This window comes from Sabethes cyaneus, chromosome 1, assembly GCF_943734655.1.
Source record: "Sabethes cyaneus chromosome 1, idSabCyanKW18_F2, whole genome shotgun sequence".
NCBI classification, from domain to species: Eukaryota; Metazoa; Arthropoda; class Insecta; order Diptera; family Culicidae; genus Sabethes; species Sabethes cyaneus.
Window position 1 is genome coordinate 95471567 of NC_071353.1, and position 17259 is coordinate 95488825.

General features: G+C 39.2%; 1 protein-coding gene across 1 annotated transcript in view; it reads right to left on the reverse strand.

The window, feature by feature from the left end:
- Positions 1–6907: 6907 nt before the first annotated feature.
- The window catches only part of LOC128745196 (homeobox protein Hmx-like), a 76718-nt gene continuing 66366 nt past the window's right edge, over positions 6908–17259 (reverse strand). Inside the window, exons 3-4 of the mRNA XM_053842216.1 lie at positions 16167–16575; positions 6908–7223 (exon numbers count right to left, since the gene is read on the reverse strand). Coding sequence (XP_053698191.1) covers positions 6908–7223; positions 16167–16575 — 725 coding nt within the window. The remainder of the gene's footprint in view (positions 7224–16166; positions 16576–17259) is intronic.

Consider the following 17259-nt stretch of genomic DNA (forward strand, 5'->3'; position numbering starts at 1 on the left):
TCCGGTCACGAATGAGGAACTCATCGTAATTGCCAGGGGTTTGAAAACGAAGAAAGCGCCCGGTCCTGACGGGATTCCGAACGAGGCACTCAAAGTGGCGATCCAAGCATATCCCGATATGTTTAGAGAGACGCTTCAGAATTGCCTAGAGATATGCCAATTTCCAGACAAATGGAAAGTCCAAAGATTGGTACTGCTGCCAAAGCCGGGGAAACCGCCTGGTGATCCCTCGTCGTACAGGCCAATTTGCCTATTGGACACGCTAGGCAAATTGCTAGAGCGGGTAATCCTAAACAGGCTAACGCCTGTGGTGGAAAGTGATGTCGCACTGGCAAACACGCAGTTTGGCTTCCGAAAGGGGAAGTCCACTGTAGATGCCATAAAGTCCGTGGTGGAGAGGGCGGAGAAGCCTATGAAACGGAAAAGGCGAGGCGACAGGTATTGTGCCATAGTCACAATCAATGTCAAAAACGCCTTTAACAGCGCTAACTAGGGTGCAATTGCGTTAGCGCTGCATAGGATGAGGGTTACGGATCATCTATGCAGGTTGCTTAAAAGTTACTTCGAGAACCGGACGCTAGTGTACGACACGGCGGATGGGGCGAAGAGGTACAAAGTGACAGCGGGAGTTCGATTCTCGGTCCGACGCTTTGGAATGCCATGTACGATGGGGTGCTGAGGCTCGAACTACCCACTGGAGTCGAGATCACTGGCTTCGCCGATGATATCGCCCTTACAGTGGTAGGCGAGTTTCTAGAGGAGGTGGAAATGCTGGCATCAGACGCCATAAGCATAATAGAGGGTTGGATGGCGGGCGTCAATCTACGATTGGCCCACCATAAGACGGAAGCGGTGATGGTCAGTAACCGCAAGTCGGCCCTAGAGGCCAAAATAATCGTTGGGGAACAGGTGATTGTCTCCAAACGAAGTGTGAAGTACCTGGGTATCATGGCAGACAACAGGCTGAACTTCATCAGCCATGTGGATTATGCCTGTGGTAAAGCGTCAACGGCGGTTACTGCGCTGTCCAGGATCACGCCGAACGGCTACGGCCCTAGCAGCAGTAAGAGATGCCTGATGGCCAGCGTGCCATGTCAGTGCTACGATACGGTGCACCAGCATGGGCCCCGGCTTTGGAGAGTAAGCACAATCAGGCATGTCTGAACAAGGTGTTCAGGCTGTTAGCATTGCGCGTTGCGTGCGGCTACCGTACCATATCTTTGGATGCGATTGGGGTTATTGCAGCCATGATTCCCATATGCATACTCCTAGATGAGGATATCGAGTGCCATAGGCAGAGGAACGTCAGGGGCGCTAGGGACAGAGTTAGGCTGGACTCTATTAGGCGTTGGCAGGCGGAATGGGATCACACCGACCATGGTAGGTGGACCCAGAGGCTGATCCAGAACATATCGTCCTGGATCGGCAGAGGTCATGGTGAGGTAAACTTTTTCCTTACCCAGTTTCTGTCGGGACATGGATGCTTTAAGAAGTATCTACATACGCGCGGGCGGGTAGATTCACCCTTTTGCCCCGTTTGCACGGTAGCCGAGGAAACGGCGGAGCCTGTGATTTTTCACTGCCCGCGGTTCACGCCCACTCGGCGGGTGATGCTGGCGGTCGTTGGGGAAGACACCAACGCCGACAACATTGTGCAGAGAATGTGCGCTGAGCAGCGCGCATGGGGTGCCGTCGATAGGGCGGCAACGGTGGTGATAACGGAGTTGCAACGGCTAGAACGCTTGCAACGACAGGGCCTGACATAGCTTGCTAGGGTCAGTAATGGGCTGATTGGGCAGTCCAGGCCCTAGGTGAAGGGTAGTGGCGGTATGAAATGACAAGGGTGTTGTGTGAACCCACACACGCAACGGATAAGTCGGAGTGCTTAGGCACGTCCTCCCTCCTGAAGTAAAACCTAACGGTAGTTCCGGGAGGGGTTCAGGAACGGGCAGCAGGATAGTTTTTAGCAGGTGGGCGCATGTTGGTACCATGTGAATCCTATTCGGCACCGTGAAGGTGCTGTCTATGAAGATTTTCTCCCTGCATAAACAATACAAAAAAGGCTGCAGGCTGTATCTTAATTACGTCCATTTTTTTGGTTTATTTTTGCCCATAGTGCTGCCTCCCAGTTGGCCTCGAGGTATAATGTTGGCCTAATAAGCCAGTCGTCGTATGTTCGAATCTCGACTGGGAGAGGCTGTTAGAGTCAATAGAACCGTAGCAACTGACCCTGCAATTGTCCTGCACTCTAACAGCTGGCTGCGAAGTCTGTCTTATAAAAACAGAAGGTCAAGTTTCGATAACGAAATGTAGTACCTAGGCTTTGCTTTGCTTTTTGCTTTGCAGTGCACAGTGGTTTAAAATGCGTAAAACGCGAACCTCAGCATTTTCGATGGGAAAACGTGATAAAAAGCTACACTCTTATTAGCAAAGTTGTTGTATATCATTAAAGCCAACTTTTGACAGGAATAAATTTTTGATTAATCCACCCTAAAGGGAGATAAAAAATTTATTTTTTAATTATTCGAAAAAACAAAATATGATCTTCAGCAAACTTGTAGAAAATAAAATTTAGAGAAATTTTGTCGAAGATACTTTGACTCTATCTCTTTAAACAAACGGTCTACAGCATGTTTTGTATGATCAACACCTTAAAACTAAAAAAATACACTTTACTCTTTTTGATGATATTTTGAAGGCCCACTATGTTCTAGAAAGTTGCTTATATTTTAAAAACACACCATTTTGCTGAAAGTGTCATAATAATATCTTGAAGTTTTATGCAGGTTTTATGACTTTTTTGATGAAAAATAGTGCTTTTTCATTCCACAATATCTCGGAAAGTGGTCAATAGTGGTAGAAAAGATGATAAACATATGAAAGGGTAACATTTTGCCTTTCACATCCTGGTAAATTCATTAGTATCCCTTAGTTTCTTCGGGGCAAAATCGTCTCTCGAAAATTGTCATTTTCAACATCTTATCGATATTTTTTTATCATGGCATTGCAAGACTGCTCGCTGTATTCACATACTAGTTGCGATTGCTCTTTTTTGAATGAACTCTAGTGAGAGTAGATAAAAAAGAGAGCTAACAACAGTTCTAGGTCTCTTTTTCATCATGAATATTTAAAAATATTACAAAAGTGTGTGCACACAAGAGTAAATTTGTTGCATATTTCTCTTTCTTGCACAGGAGCAATAAAATAGAAAATATGCCGGTTTTATTGCTTGTTTGCGCCAGATCTTTTATAGCTCTCCTTCTAGTATAACTCCAGTTTAATTATCTACTGTGAAATAAGAAAAGAGTTAGTAGCATTCCGGCATTTCTATGTTAATAATGTTCTATGTGGTATATGTACTGGAATAAAAACAAGAAGTACTGTAAAAAAGTAAGCAATCAAAACAGAAAAATGTCTATTTTACTGCTCCTGTGCAAGAAAGAGTAATATGCAACCAATGTACTCTTGTGTACACACACTTTTGTAATATATTTGAATATTCATGATGAAAAAGAGACCTAGAACTGTTGTTAGCTCTCTTTTTCATCTACTCTCACTAGAGTTCACTCAAAAAAGAGCTATCGCAACTAGTATGTGAATACAGCGAGCAGTTTTGCAATGCCATGATAAAAAAATATCGATAAGATGTTGAAAATGACAATTTTCGAGAGACGATTTTGCCCCGAAGAAACTAAGGGATGCTAATGAATTTACCAGGATGTGAAAGGCAAAATGTTACCCTTTCATATGTTTATCATCTTTTCTACCACTATTGACCACTTTCCGAGATATTGTGGAATGAAAAAGCACTATTTTTCATCAAAAAAGTCATAAAATCTGCATAAAACTTTAAGATATTATTATGACACTTTCAGCAAAATGGTGTGTTTTTAAAATACAGTGGTATTCCAATTATATCTACACCTGGTTTAATCTACACCCGAATTTAGGTACCCCCGATTTTGTCTACCATTTAGACCCGGTTTTATCTACCTTTTTTTAAATTGACATTTCGGCATGAAAATTTGGAAGATTTCATGAATTTATGCATAATAGGGAATATTTCACTGTAATTTATAGTTTACTATATGGCATCTGTAGTATGTAATTATACACAGAACGGGTATAATAATGCTGAAGTCAAATACGCAATGTAACTTCCATTTATTTTGTTACGCATATTTTTAACATTTTATAATGATCCTTTGTGATATTTTTCTATACCGTAACGCTAACGGGCACACCCCGTTTCCGTTAGGAACTATGATTGTCACCTTTGTTTCCTTAAAAATTCTAATCTTTTGAACCATTGAACCGATTTTAATAATTTTATTACCAAATAAAAGGAATTTTAATGAGCTTTTCAGATAAACTGACGTTCAAAGTTTTTTAAAATTGCAAAAACATTTTTTGTAGGATATATAGTATAAAGATATAGCAATCACTCGAAAACTTAGAAATGGAAAGGTTTTATTTTTTCATTATTTCAATGGCAAGCTAGTTGTTTACATACGATATCAAAAAACAGATATCTGACATTTTTAGTTTTTGAGATACTCTTTTTACAATTATCAAATCTCAAACAGTCAGTACAATCAAAGTGACCAACAGCAAAAACAAACGGCACACAAACCGTTGCTAGAGATACTAACAGACGTTTACCGCAAAAGATCGTTTTACCGGACTACTAAAAACAGAAAAAAGTGACACAATTACAACAAATTATTATATTAAATGTACAATATAAATTGGACGCCATTTGTAAATTACATGGACGATCACAAAGTAGATACACACATACACCAGACAACAAAACGTACAGCCTCTTTACCTTGAAAAAGGTGGAATAAAATCACCGAAACGTCGGATATAGAAGCAAAACATCGTTTTAGCTGCTAAATACAGACTACATCGCCGAAAAACAGAACCTGAAAATTAAGGAATAAAGATGCGAAAATGCAATGGACAATGGAGAAGAAAAGAGAACCATAACTAGCAAATAAAAATACGAATCTCAAATTTACTGCAAAGGAATAATTACATAAAATTTGAATAAAATCGGAGCAATTTTGAATTTCGATATGTCTTTTTTCATAATATTGCTGAGTTGACATGCATTATGGCTAATGGTTGATATGAATTAAATTAGTCCTAAGCGCAAAATTACACTAAAATGATATACAATTGAAGAAAATGGTCAGCATTAACAATATTTTTCGTTCATTTAAATTATTTTGGAGCAATTTATTTTTCCCCAAATTTGTCTACTTTCCAAATATATCTACCAAAAATTTTCGGATGGGTAGATATAATCGGTAAACCACTGTATAAGCAACTTTCTAGAACATAGTGAGCCTTCAAAATATCATCAAAAAGAGTAACGTGTATTTTTTTAGTTTTAAGGTGTTGATCATACAAAACATGCTGTAGACCGTTTGTTTAAAGAGATAGAGCCAAAGTATCTTCGACAAAATTTCTCTAAATTTTATTTTCTACAAGTTTGCTGAAGATCATATTTTGTTTTTTCGAATAATTAAAAAATAAATTTTTTATCTCCCTTTAGGGTGGATTAATCAAAAATTTATTCCTGTCAAAAGTTGGCTTTAATGATATACAACAATTTTGCTAATAAGAGTGTAGCTTTTTATCACGTTTTTCCTACGAAAATGCTGAGGTTCGCGTTTTACGCATTTTAAACCACTGTGCAGTGGTTCAAGTTAGGAAATCTTATTGCAAATATTTCGCTTTTATTCGAATTCGAATGTGCTATAATCAAATTTAAACATGACGTTCATAACATTAAAATGCTAAGGTTAATCGATTGTACGGATATGTTTTATCAGGAAAAAGCAACTGTTATAACAATTGGTTTAGATATTATATTTTGCGTGTATTGTTAGCCGGGCATCATAAGACTTTGGCTTCATTTCATCGTTAATTAAAGATGCTGATTATTAGTTAGCATCCTTCGACATTAGTCTACTTATATTACCTATTTGGTAAAATAAATATATGCACTGTATGCTCTAGTAATAAGAATTATACATTATTCGAATGATCAAACCAAAGGCTACTGAAACGAACTTTTATTTTAATACTGTACATCATGCATAGAGACAAGAAGCAATTGATTAAATTTAAATGTATGTTACTTCAACAGATAAGTGAGTTAGTAGTATTAAGCCGTAAGCTGCCCGAGATAGAAGTGAAATGCATTCATTCGATATTACTAATTAGGAACCGTAGAAAGCCTTTTTGTATATACAACGAAATTGGCATTTTGCCGTTCATTTACATATAATACTTACACTGGAGAGAGAAATCATTGTATTACTTTTTGTTTTTATTTGCCGCATTTGTATTTTGTTTTCAAGGTGGTATTTATCTATAGTGAGATAAATTCTTGTTTTAAGAATTTTTACACAATAAATGTTCGAACAATATCAACTAATCTTACAAAATCAAATGATAATGTTTTCCGTAGCATTAGATAATTAAAGTTGATTGCAGCTTACAACGCCACATTTGGATAAGAGCGTAGACAACAGGGCCATAGAGAGAGTATATGTATATATGTATCTCACATTTACAATATTACAATCATTCGGTCCCTTTTTTGTCATTCTATTAACATTGCGCATCAACAGTATTTACACATCATTCACTAAAATTCATATTTATATCACTCAGCAAATTGGTAAAATCTAATACCTCAGTGTGGTTTGGCTTTTACTATTACGTTAAAATTGCTTCTCGAAGCTGCTCTGATTTATTCTCTCAGTATCTTTTCACTGCTGGTGCTGAGGTTTCTGCAGTAAGTGTAACTACAATTTACTACTACTGTTGCAGAAGCCGCCCCTGCCGATGAGGCTACGGTAGGATGAATCCGATGTTCGAATATACAACATTAAACCAACGAAGAGAGCGGCGGTCTTGGAGGACTTCCACCACGCGTTGCTGCTGTTGCCGTGTAGTACAACTGTTGTGGATGGGGATGTGGGGGAGGAGGGACAAAGCCACCACCGGATCCATCGTGGTATAGCACAGGCACGCGTACGAGTCGCTGGGCCGCATGCGCCATATTCGCCATGTTTGCAGCCTCTAGCTCGGCCGCCAATTGCCGTTTCCATTTGTTACGACGATTTTGAAACCAGATTTTTACCTGTGTCTCCGTTAAACGGAGTGATGCTGCCAACCCAGCACGCTCCGACGAGCTTAGATACCTGATTCAGAAATAGGTAGAATAAAATAGCATATATGAGTGGGTTGTAATAAGAAGAGCATTGAAAGTGAAAATCGATAGATTTGATTACAGTTTGAATATTATTATTTCTCCGCTTAGATATTTTTCCATAATGCAATACTAACGAACATTATCAGATTACAAAAGCTATAGTAATGTATGTTATCGCATATAATTACATTGCCTGCTAGGTATAATCTATGTTTCTAAAAGGTTTGAAAAATCTGAGCATCTTGCTGCGTTAACGAATAATGTTCGACATAGAACTCGTTCTTCTGGGCAGGGATGGCTACAACACTTTGACTCAATTTTGATTCATTGGACGGTACCGTCTCAGCCAAGCAAAATTTGTAAATGTTTTATATGGGACATTTGTGGAACTAGTGATTATCTACAATATTGCTACATGAAGTGTTGCTGCATCGTTTGTATTTACGGTGCTAGAATGCTAATACCTGATTGGTAGCCAAGTGAAAGTACGTTTGGTTACCAACGGAGTAGTAGTCGTATAATATTATAAATTCAAAAGATACAACCTAGCTTTATTTAGCAAAATTATAGATAACTAGCAGATTGTCCGATCTTACTCGGAGCCCTTTGAGTAGAATTAAATTGGATAGGTTTTCTTCTTTTTTAATTTTAGGTTTCGTATTCTACTAAGACGCTCCAAAAACTTCAGTCAATTCATTTATGTCAAGCAACATGTGTGCCAAGTTTAATGAAGGTCCGTCCTGGCGTTCCGGAGTTAAGACGAAACATACATTCGCCCTCACCTTCTTAGTTCTCCCCACGGTCAAAGCGTTCTGAAATTATGGCGGAACATACAATCATACTAACAAACTCACGCTCACTTTTAAATATATTGATAATTACTTCTACAAATATCTCGTATATGGGCTGGTATCGAATGGCCGAAATTCAAATGACAGAAGGCCGAATCATGAAAAGCCGAATCACGAAAGGCCGAATTTTCTCAGAATGTCTAAATAACCATTCAATAAAAACCAGTTGATAGATAACTTTAACACTAGATATACCAGACCAGTCATTTTGACTGGTCGTGCAATTTCATTTTGAAATTTCTATAACATCTAACATTTGATTTTAGAAACGATGTTATGACTTTTGTAGCTATAAGTAGAGAATACATTTTATGAACTTAATGTTACTTTATCTATATTAGTAACAAATATCATTTTTGTTTTTGCCATTTATATCATCACCAGTCAAAATGACTGGTGCAAGATTTTATGAAGAAATGTAGCATTTCGGGAGAACGGTGAGTCCGAAGCATGAAATTATTCAGTGAAATGCCGTTCCTAATGGTTCTTAGCCATTTTTGTAGAGTTTTGTCAAGAGTCGGTCCTTTTCGGCGGTTCTATTCTTCAACTGACCGATTTCTCGCCGGATATCTTTGAGATCGGAAGTCGAAACGCCCTTAGGCTCTCATACGTTCACTTTTGCTCCATTTCCTTTTGCTATATCAGCAATTGAGATCCATATCAAATAACTGCTTCCACTCACCAACCACTATGCGCTCGTTTGCGGCCAGGTTTCCTTGCTCGTTCTTACACATATCAGGCCTCGGTGTGTATCCTTTACGAGATCGGTTCACCTTCTCATAGAACTTGCGCATCTCACTAGCCTGAAATAGTGGTTCTAGCTCTCCTTCTGGCGTTTTGTGGCCTCACTGATGGCCGAACGTATCCTGCTACATTTATCTTCGAGGGTCGAAGCACCTGGCCACAGAGGAAGGCGCATAGTATGCGCGTAGTTCTCATCACATTCCGGGTTGTCTAATTATCGATTGTTTAACCGAGGGTGAATTTGTCGTGAGGTATATACCGTCGATAATTTTGAGCGCACGTGTACTGCTACTAGGTAATGATCTGAGTCGATATCCGTACCCCGTAGGGAGCGTACGTTGGTGATATTCGAGAAAACTCGACCTTCGGTGAGAATATGGTCGATTAGGTTCAATGTTAGTTGGTCAGGTGATCTCCTGGTGGTTTCGTAGATAATTTCTATGTGGGGAAAGAATGTGTTTCTGATGCCCAGGCCTCGGGAAGCTGCAAAATTGATGCATCGCTGGCCGTTATCACTTTGTTATCACATTGCTTCCCGTCGATCTGATCGTTCATGACCCCAATGACGATTATATCCCGTGGCGAGTACTCGAGCAGCTATCGTATGTTGCCTCCAGCTGGACATAGAACGTTTTTTTCTCGTCGTCGGGTCTACCTTCGTGTGGCCAGTGCACGTTTATGATGGTGTAGTTGAAGAAGCGGCCTGTTATCCTCAACACACATATCCTCTCCCGATCCTGCACTCTGCCCATTACCCGTCCCCAACTCGTTGGTTGCTCCGCCGTTCTGGCAAAATTGGGCCTTGCCGCCACGGATCCCCCAAACCTTCCCGCCTTTGCGACAGATCTCCTGTAGTGCCACAATGTCGAACTTTTGCGGTTCTAACTGAACGAGCAACACTCTGTCGCCATCCACGAAATTTGGTTTTACAGTTCCAGGTAGGAAGCATCCATTCCAAATCTTTGTTTCATCGCCTGTCCATGCTAAATGTTTCGAGTTGAATTTTCTTGATTTTTCGTAATATTTTAGATATGAAAAGCTTGCTTACTAAGGCTATGCTGCCGAGTCTCATGATGGGGCTGTTATCGTATAGTGCCGAGACAAGACAGTGCCTCCTTGCCTGTCGGTACACGACTTTAATTTCCACCAGGGTTGGTTACCACACCTCTGCTAAGGTTGCTCGTATTCCGGCTGGTAGGGTAATCAGCCTATTTTGGACCCCATCTGTAGCTGTACATAGTTTGGACACTTACAGCAAAATCAAATGAAAGTGTCCAAATTATGTACAACTACAGATGAGGTCCAAAACAGGTTGGTTACCCTACCACGAGGAGGTGGAGATAAAAGTTGTTGGATAAGAGGCTAAGGACCACTATAAGGTTTGTGTTGCACATTATTCAGTCGTTCACCAACCGTTTTTTATCCACCAGTCATTTTGACTGGTTTTGGTATAAATAGGTATATTAAAAATGCTGATATATCTAGTGTTAATCAAGTAAAAAGCAACATAAGCAACGCAACTATTTACTAGAAAACAAATAAACCTGCTTTGAGAACGCCTCTATTGCCTTTTGTTCCACCTGCAGCTCTGTGATGATCTTTGACATTGACATGTGAAGGAAAAAAGCCTTTCGTAAAATTCTGCGCCTTAGTCTCAGAACAACAAGACAAACTCTGCACCTTGCTTTTTATTTTGGTAGATATTTTTGTAACGAAACCAGCTTTCGCCACCGTAGGGGTTCACAATTTTTTCATTGATATTTGGAATACCATAATTAACATAACATGTTCATAGTTCATAGTAGTTCATAGTCATAGTTCAACATAGTTGTGTACTGGAACTATTATAATATGACTCCGAACGCTTAATGGTTTTATTACTCAAATTGGCAAAATTGTTAGTTTGTGTCGTTATATTGAAATGATTCTAACGTGATGTACTTTTCGCCATTGGCGAATTTTAATGGGCCGTTCCTAAGGGGGTTCAGATACTACGTGGACAGAAAACTATTAATTTTCAACCCCCCGTCCCCCTCCGTGGACCACCGATATTGGCTCAACCTCCACCTCCTCCCCTGTTTGTTCACGTAGACATTTTTTTCTTCTTGTGTACCCAAAATCAAAAACATTCCATCAAGAAGACTGGCAGCTCTGCCAAAAGTCGAGAGACAATAACAGCAATGCTCTCTGCCGAGTTAAAGTTGAACTACTACATACTAGGGTGTGTATATTAGAAAATGGATGTACACAAATACGTATGCAATGCATTGCCGCGCTTGCACACATCTTTTCCCACCAACACATGTACACGCAACTTCAACTTTTGTCGGGAAGGGTGCGCTGTTGCTTGTATTAGTTGTCATTTGCATGGGCGCGGGGAAGAGATGCCAGTCTTCTTGATGGAGTGTTTTTGATAAAATTCAACAAGCATGAATGCATCGTGCTAGACTCTGTTTTCAACCTAATTCATTCAGTATTTATTAAAAAAAAACTGAAGAAAATAAACTAGTTATTCAAAAAATTGAGGAAGCTGTAATAGGCACGTTATCCAGTCTAATTATTCTGTCCATAATAACCTTGTCTACTACGAAATAATTTCGACTACAAAAAAGCCAGTTTCAGGTTGACTTTCAATTGACGATTCAGCTCCGTCAAGAGTATTCCAATCCCTGACCAACCAGTTTGCCTCAGGTTGGCCGTTTACTTCAACATAACACAAGACATTTCGGATGTGGTTTGTAAAATTATCTGAGGGTTAATGCTTTTGGAAATACTTTTCCAATGGCCATGGGTATCCTTTCTGTGTTGACCGTATTTGATTTTGAAGAAAAATGCAGTCAAAGCTCGGTGCAAGTGCGACCTAATTGATAAATGAGTTACGTGACTGGGTTTAATTCTGTGACGCCTCTTAGAGTAAGATAGAATGTTTTGGGTATACATCAGAGTGTCCCAAAATAGCACTATGTTAGAAAACCCGGGGACTCACCTCTCAAATGATAGCTTAGGGTGTCACAACAAAACTTTTAGATGGCGTCAACATTAGTTGATGCGATTTAGGGGTCGCACATTTCAGTTTTATGAAAAAATTGCATTTTTTTGGAGTAAATTCAAAAAAAAATATTTTTAGAAATGTTAAACTAGGTGAAACAAGGTACCTAACTATTTTTTTATAATCATTGAGATCTGATACATTCATGAAAAAGTTATGGTGGCATGTCTGGAGTCATATTTGGTTACAGAAATTTATTGAATTCGGCAAAATTTTGAATAGACTAATCTCAAGATTTTTAGTCTTGACCTTGGAATGAGGTCATACATATAATATATATTTTTTTTTGAAACGATGGTTCTACAATTGATGAAGGGACGGTAGGGGAAAGAAATGAAAATTTTTTTGGCGAAGGAGGGGGAAAAGCGGAAAGGAAGGGGGGGGGGGGGTATTGGTAGCTATGCTTGACAAGTAGTCAGTTTGACTCCTACCTTTTGTCCAATGCTGGAAGGTGCATGAGTCGAACCAAGCTGTAATCTGAGATTATAACCGGATTCGAACCCACAACACCCTCCAGGGCATGTGGTTCGCTGGTACTTGTACCTTTGAACCATAGAGGCGCTGGACAAAAGGAGACCTTTCTTTTCTTTTTTTTTTTTCAAAAAACAAAATATAAATATAAATGAATTTTCAGACTAGAACAAGATAAAAAATGATGCTTCTGGGCATGGTGAAAACTGGAGCATAGAAAAGGCGAAAACTGGGTCTTCGGGGTCGAAAACTGGTGCCTCAACATGCATCACAAATTTTACATTTACGAGTTTTTCAAAAATTTGGACTTAAGTTTCATGCTGAAAACGCAGCAAAAATGTTTCTATTTAATGTAGCCCAAGTAATAATTTGGGTTATATTACACTCTTATGATGCCATTTAAGACCAAAATTGGTGGAGAGCTGATTCACATGAACCAATCAACTCCGTTCGTCAAACTAAGCAATCTTTTCGTGTACTTTTATTGTTCACTAGCTGAGTGCCCGATCATACTCAGGCACCTTTGTCTCACAGCCCCCTATACATAAGTTATTGTAACTGAAATGCTTATAATGCAAAAATATAACGCTTGTTCCTCTTTTGGACGTTCTTCCCCATTTGTCAGCTCCCCCTTTTTTGTCTACCCAAAGCAAAGCAAAGCCTGGGTGCTAATTCCGTTATCGAAATTTGACCTTCTGTTTTTATACGACAGACTTCGCAACCAGCTGTTAGAATACAGGACAGTGCGGGGTCAGTGCTACGATCCTATTGACTCTAACAGCCTCTCCCAGCCGAGATTCGAACATACGAAGACTGGCTTATTAGACCAGCGTCTTACCTCGAGGCCAACTGGGAGGCGGCCCGGCCACTTGCAAATCTGTTTTCTTGATGAAATCCCAATAAAACCCTATAGGAAATGAATAGTTTTGTTATTGTACTCTTATAAACAGAGCTCTCTATTTATTTATTAGTTTAGTACCGTCCAAACATTTCGGAGCCGCCCCCTGTTATGACTGTTCAAAGAACATGTATGCCAAGTTTGAGAAAAAAACAGTCTAGCCGCTTCGGAGTTATGGTCTCCCCCCTCCCTTTGATCAACTTCCCGGTACTAATTCCCTGATATCAAGAAACATGTGTGCCAAGTTTGATAAAGAACGGTCAAGGCGTTTCGGAGTTATGGCCTCCCCCCGTATTAGGAAACCTCCCCCTCCTCCTTTTTGTTAACCCCCCAGTGCTGCTTAACTTATTTCAAGGTACATGTGTGTCAAGTTTGATGAATAACCGACCAGGTATTTTGGAGTTATGGCCTCCCCCCTGTTATGAACCGCCCCCCCCCCCCCCCCTTTTGTCAACCCCCCCGTGCTAATTCCCTTATATCAAGGAACATATGTGCCAAGTTTGGCGAAAATCGGTCAAGGTGGTCTGGAGTTATGGTGGAACATACAAACATACTCACGCTCACTTTTATATATTTATATAGGTATACCTCGATAGTACGTACCCTCCCTATTACGTACATTTTGCCTCGATAGTACGTACATTTCCCAGCAACACTTTATTTGTTTCATTCCAAGCTTTACAAAGGGTAAAATCATTGATTTAAAAAAATTAAAAATTAATTGCTATATTAAATCAATACCACTAAAATATATATTTATTCAATAGTGTATACAAATTTGCAAATTTCACGCGATATTAAGAGTAATATAACAATGCTTTAAAACCTAAAATTGTGATTCGATAGTACGTTCATTTCGGTAATACGGAAGCTAAACGAAATAAAGGTGTACGTACTATAGAGGTATAGATATATGTAACTAACTAACTAACTTGACCAATTAACTATTCAAATATTTAAAATGTAAATTTTCTTATATAACACGCAATTAAAGGTGTCTTAATCCTTATCCACAAAAGATCCATTGCACCACAATGTAGATAACATTGGAACATTGGACATTGCCATAAAACTTACTAAACAGTTTTGCAACTGTTTTATTTTTCATCTATTCCCATTTGGTTTCTTGAAAATCGTAAAAAAAAATTCATTAAAGTCGGTCAACATTTAACCCTTCCAAAGGCCATGGAAACAAAGAACAATAGAACAAACATTAACCCCTTGTTAACACAATTCCAACCAGGTGCTTTTGTCTTGACTTTGAAATGAGGTCAGGCATATCAATCCAGCGCCTCTGTGGTTCAAAGGTACATTAGTTCCAGCGAGCCACAAGCGCTGGCAGGTGTTGTGGGTTCGAATCTGGTTATAATATCAGATTATAACTTGGTTCGACCCACCTTCCAGCATTGGACAAAAGGTAGGAGTTACAACGACATGTTAAGTGTAGCTACTAATCGTTGCCCCCCCCCCCCCCCCTGTCTCTCACCTTTCCGCTCTTTCATTATCACTCTAAAATTTTCATTACTTTCTTCGAACGGCCATTCGTCAATTGTAACAAAGAATTTCTGCTTTCAGGATACCTGGGATTTCTTATGGATTAGGGGAAAAATACTCATGGATACCCATACAAGCATCTTGATTCTAGTTATAAGCAAGGCTCTCTGTTCGAATCTTTTGCACTGCAGTAGAAGAACACGCTGAAGTCGCTTTTTACGTGGCTTGTTTTTTACGCTGCGTTGCATTTTTACAAAATTTTCGAAATTTACACGAATTGCGGGATTTGCGCGGTTTTGATTCACGCGGAAAGTATTCTTCGCGTAATAAGCGACTTAAGTGTATTCAACATTAATTCACATCCATTTAAGTTCAATCATTTTATTCCAAATATGCTCACACTCAACTCGCAGGATACGGGACGGTATTTCCAACTAGTTTATAAATTCAGCCTATTTGCCTATTATCTAAATTGTTACGTAGCCGTTTTTTGATATCTCAATTTTTCAATTTTGTATGAGCTTTTAATTGGCGATTTTTGATGAAAAAACGCCTTTCTTTTGGAAAAATTGCCGCCATTTTGGTAATTTTTCGAATGTTCAAAAACCGCTACGTAACAATTTAGGTATTAACCTAAAGCTTCAAAATCATCCTTGAAATCCGTTCTACGATACTCAATTGGTTCCCTGCACGTACCGCCAGCAAGGAACTATTTTCTAGAGGGCATTCACGCGGCCATCTGCCACCAGCATAATAATCACTATTCTGGTATCCAAAAAATACAAAATATATCTTCAAATATACCTTAATCAATAACCAAAATACCCCAAGACTTAACTATAATTCTAACATCTGAAAAAAAAAATTGCGAAGATCTATTATTTTTCGGTTGCCCAGAGTAGGGTCCCCCCTTAATGGGCTGGAAATACCCTCCCGTACCCTATATAGAGAAAGTTGTGCGAAAATGGATTTATAGTTATCCGAGTGCTCTTTACAACGGGTGTGAACCGGGAGTGCGCCGTACATACTAATGACAACAATTCAACAATTTATAGATAATAATTAGCTCTACAACTGTCCCATGTATCATAACTTTTCCAAACTCTGCTTGGCTAAGGCGATACAGCCAAAGAAGTTAAATAGGTGCACAAGCCCTACCCAACAAACATTTTTGTTGTATAACAGCTTATTAAGCGCCTATTACCCGGTAATTAGCTATACAACGGTTGAATAAGCTACTGTTCTACAAAAATGTTTGTTGGGTAGTTTAAATTGGTTACAAGAGCTTTCATTACGAGAAAGTATAAAAAATGTGTTGAAACTTATTCTCAAGAGCGGCATAATAGCAATTAACCATACTAAAAATTTGCATTGCATCTTACAAGCATATTAAAACAATAATAGTCATACACATTTCTCACTCACCTCTTCAAGTCAAATGTCGATTCTAGTTGGAATACCTGAGCACGAGAAAATACCGTCCGAGTCTTCTTTTTCCGCTTAGCTTGCATTGCACCGTTTGAATTTGGCGAGGCAGAATCCGACGGCCTATCGCTACCGTCGTCATCCTCCTCGATAATCTCTTGACCGTCGTCATCGGACTCACAATCATCACCACCAGTGCTGCCACTACAGCCACCTAGGCTACTTCCAGCAGACCCGAGCCCATTGTGGGAGCCACCTAGCGTACCGACGGCAGTACCACCGTTCGATCGACTAACATTACCGCCAACTGCTCCTATAAACGTCGAATGCGGTGGAGGCGTTTTGCATTGCTGTGATTGTGGAGGAGTCAAAGAGGGGGATTGGTTCTCCAACGTATTTCCCGTACTATCTGGAAAGTCAATTGCAATATGGTAAATAACGACTGTTTATGGTTGTAATATTAACACAGGCGCATTAATCAATAAATTAACATTTAATCGCAGGTCTGCTTACGCTACAAGCCATTGCAAAATGTTGGCAACCGTAATATCGATTACTCAATTAATTATCAGGTCACTGACAGGCACAACAATCTTTCCAATAAACATTTTATAATCCGATACTTTTTAATATTGTTAAAAAGGTAATACTTTTTATTCCTGAAAAGTGGCTGAAAATGCACGAGAATTTTAAAATTTGCTTTTAATGGATACATTAGAATAAGTTTTTCCTTAAGTTAGTCTTAAATGATAAACAACTAAATTTCATTGGTGATTTCTTTTTAATCTTCAAAAATCTACTAGAACAATTTTGCTGCAATCAATGAGTTCCATACTGCACGTTTATATGCAAGCAAAGCATAACAAAGTCAGTGCCGCTACATACCGACAGCATTTGATCTTTTCGTTCGACAGCACAATGGCAAAGCTAGTGCTACGATGCTATTGACTGTAACGGTGTCTCCTAGTCCAGATTCGAACATATGACGAACGACTTTCTATACCAGTGTCGTACTTCGAAGCCAGCTGGTAGACTAAGTTTATATAGAGTAGGGCGGGGCATAAGTGCGATGTTTGAAGTTGTCGTCAATTTT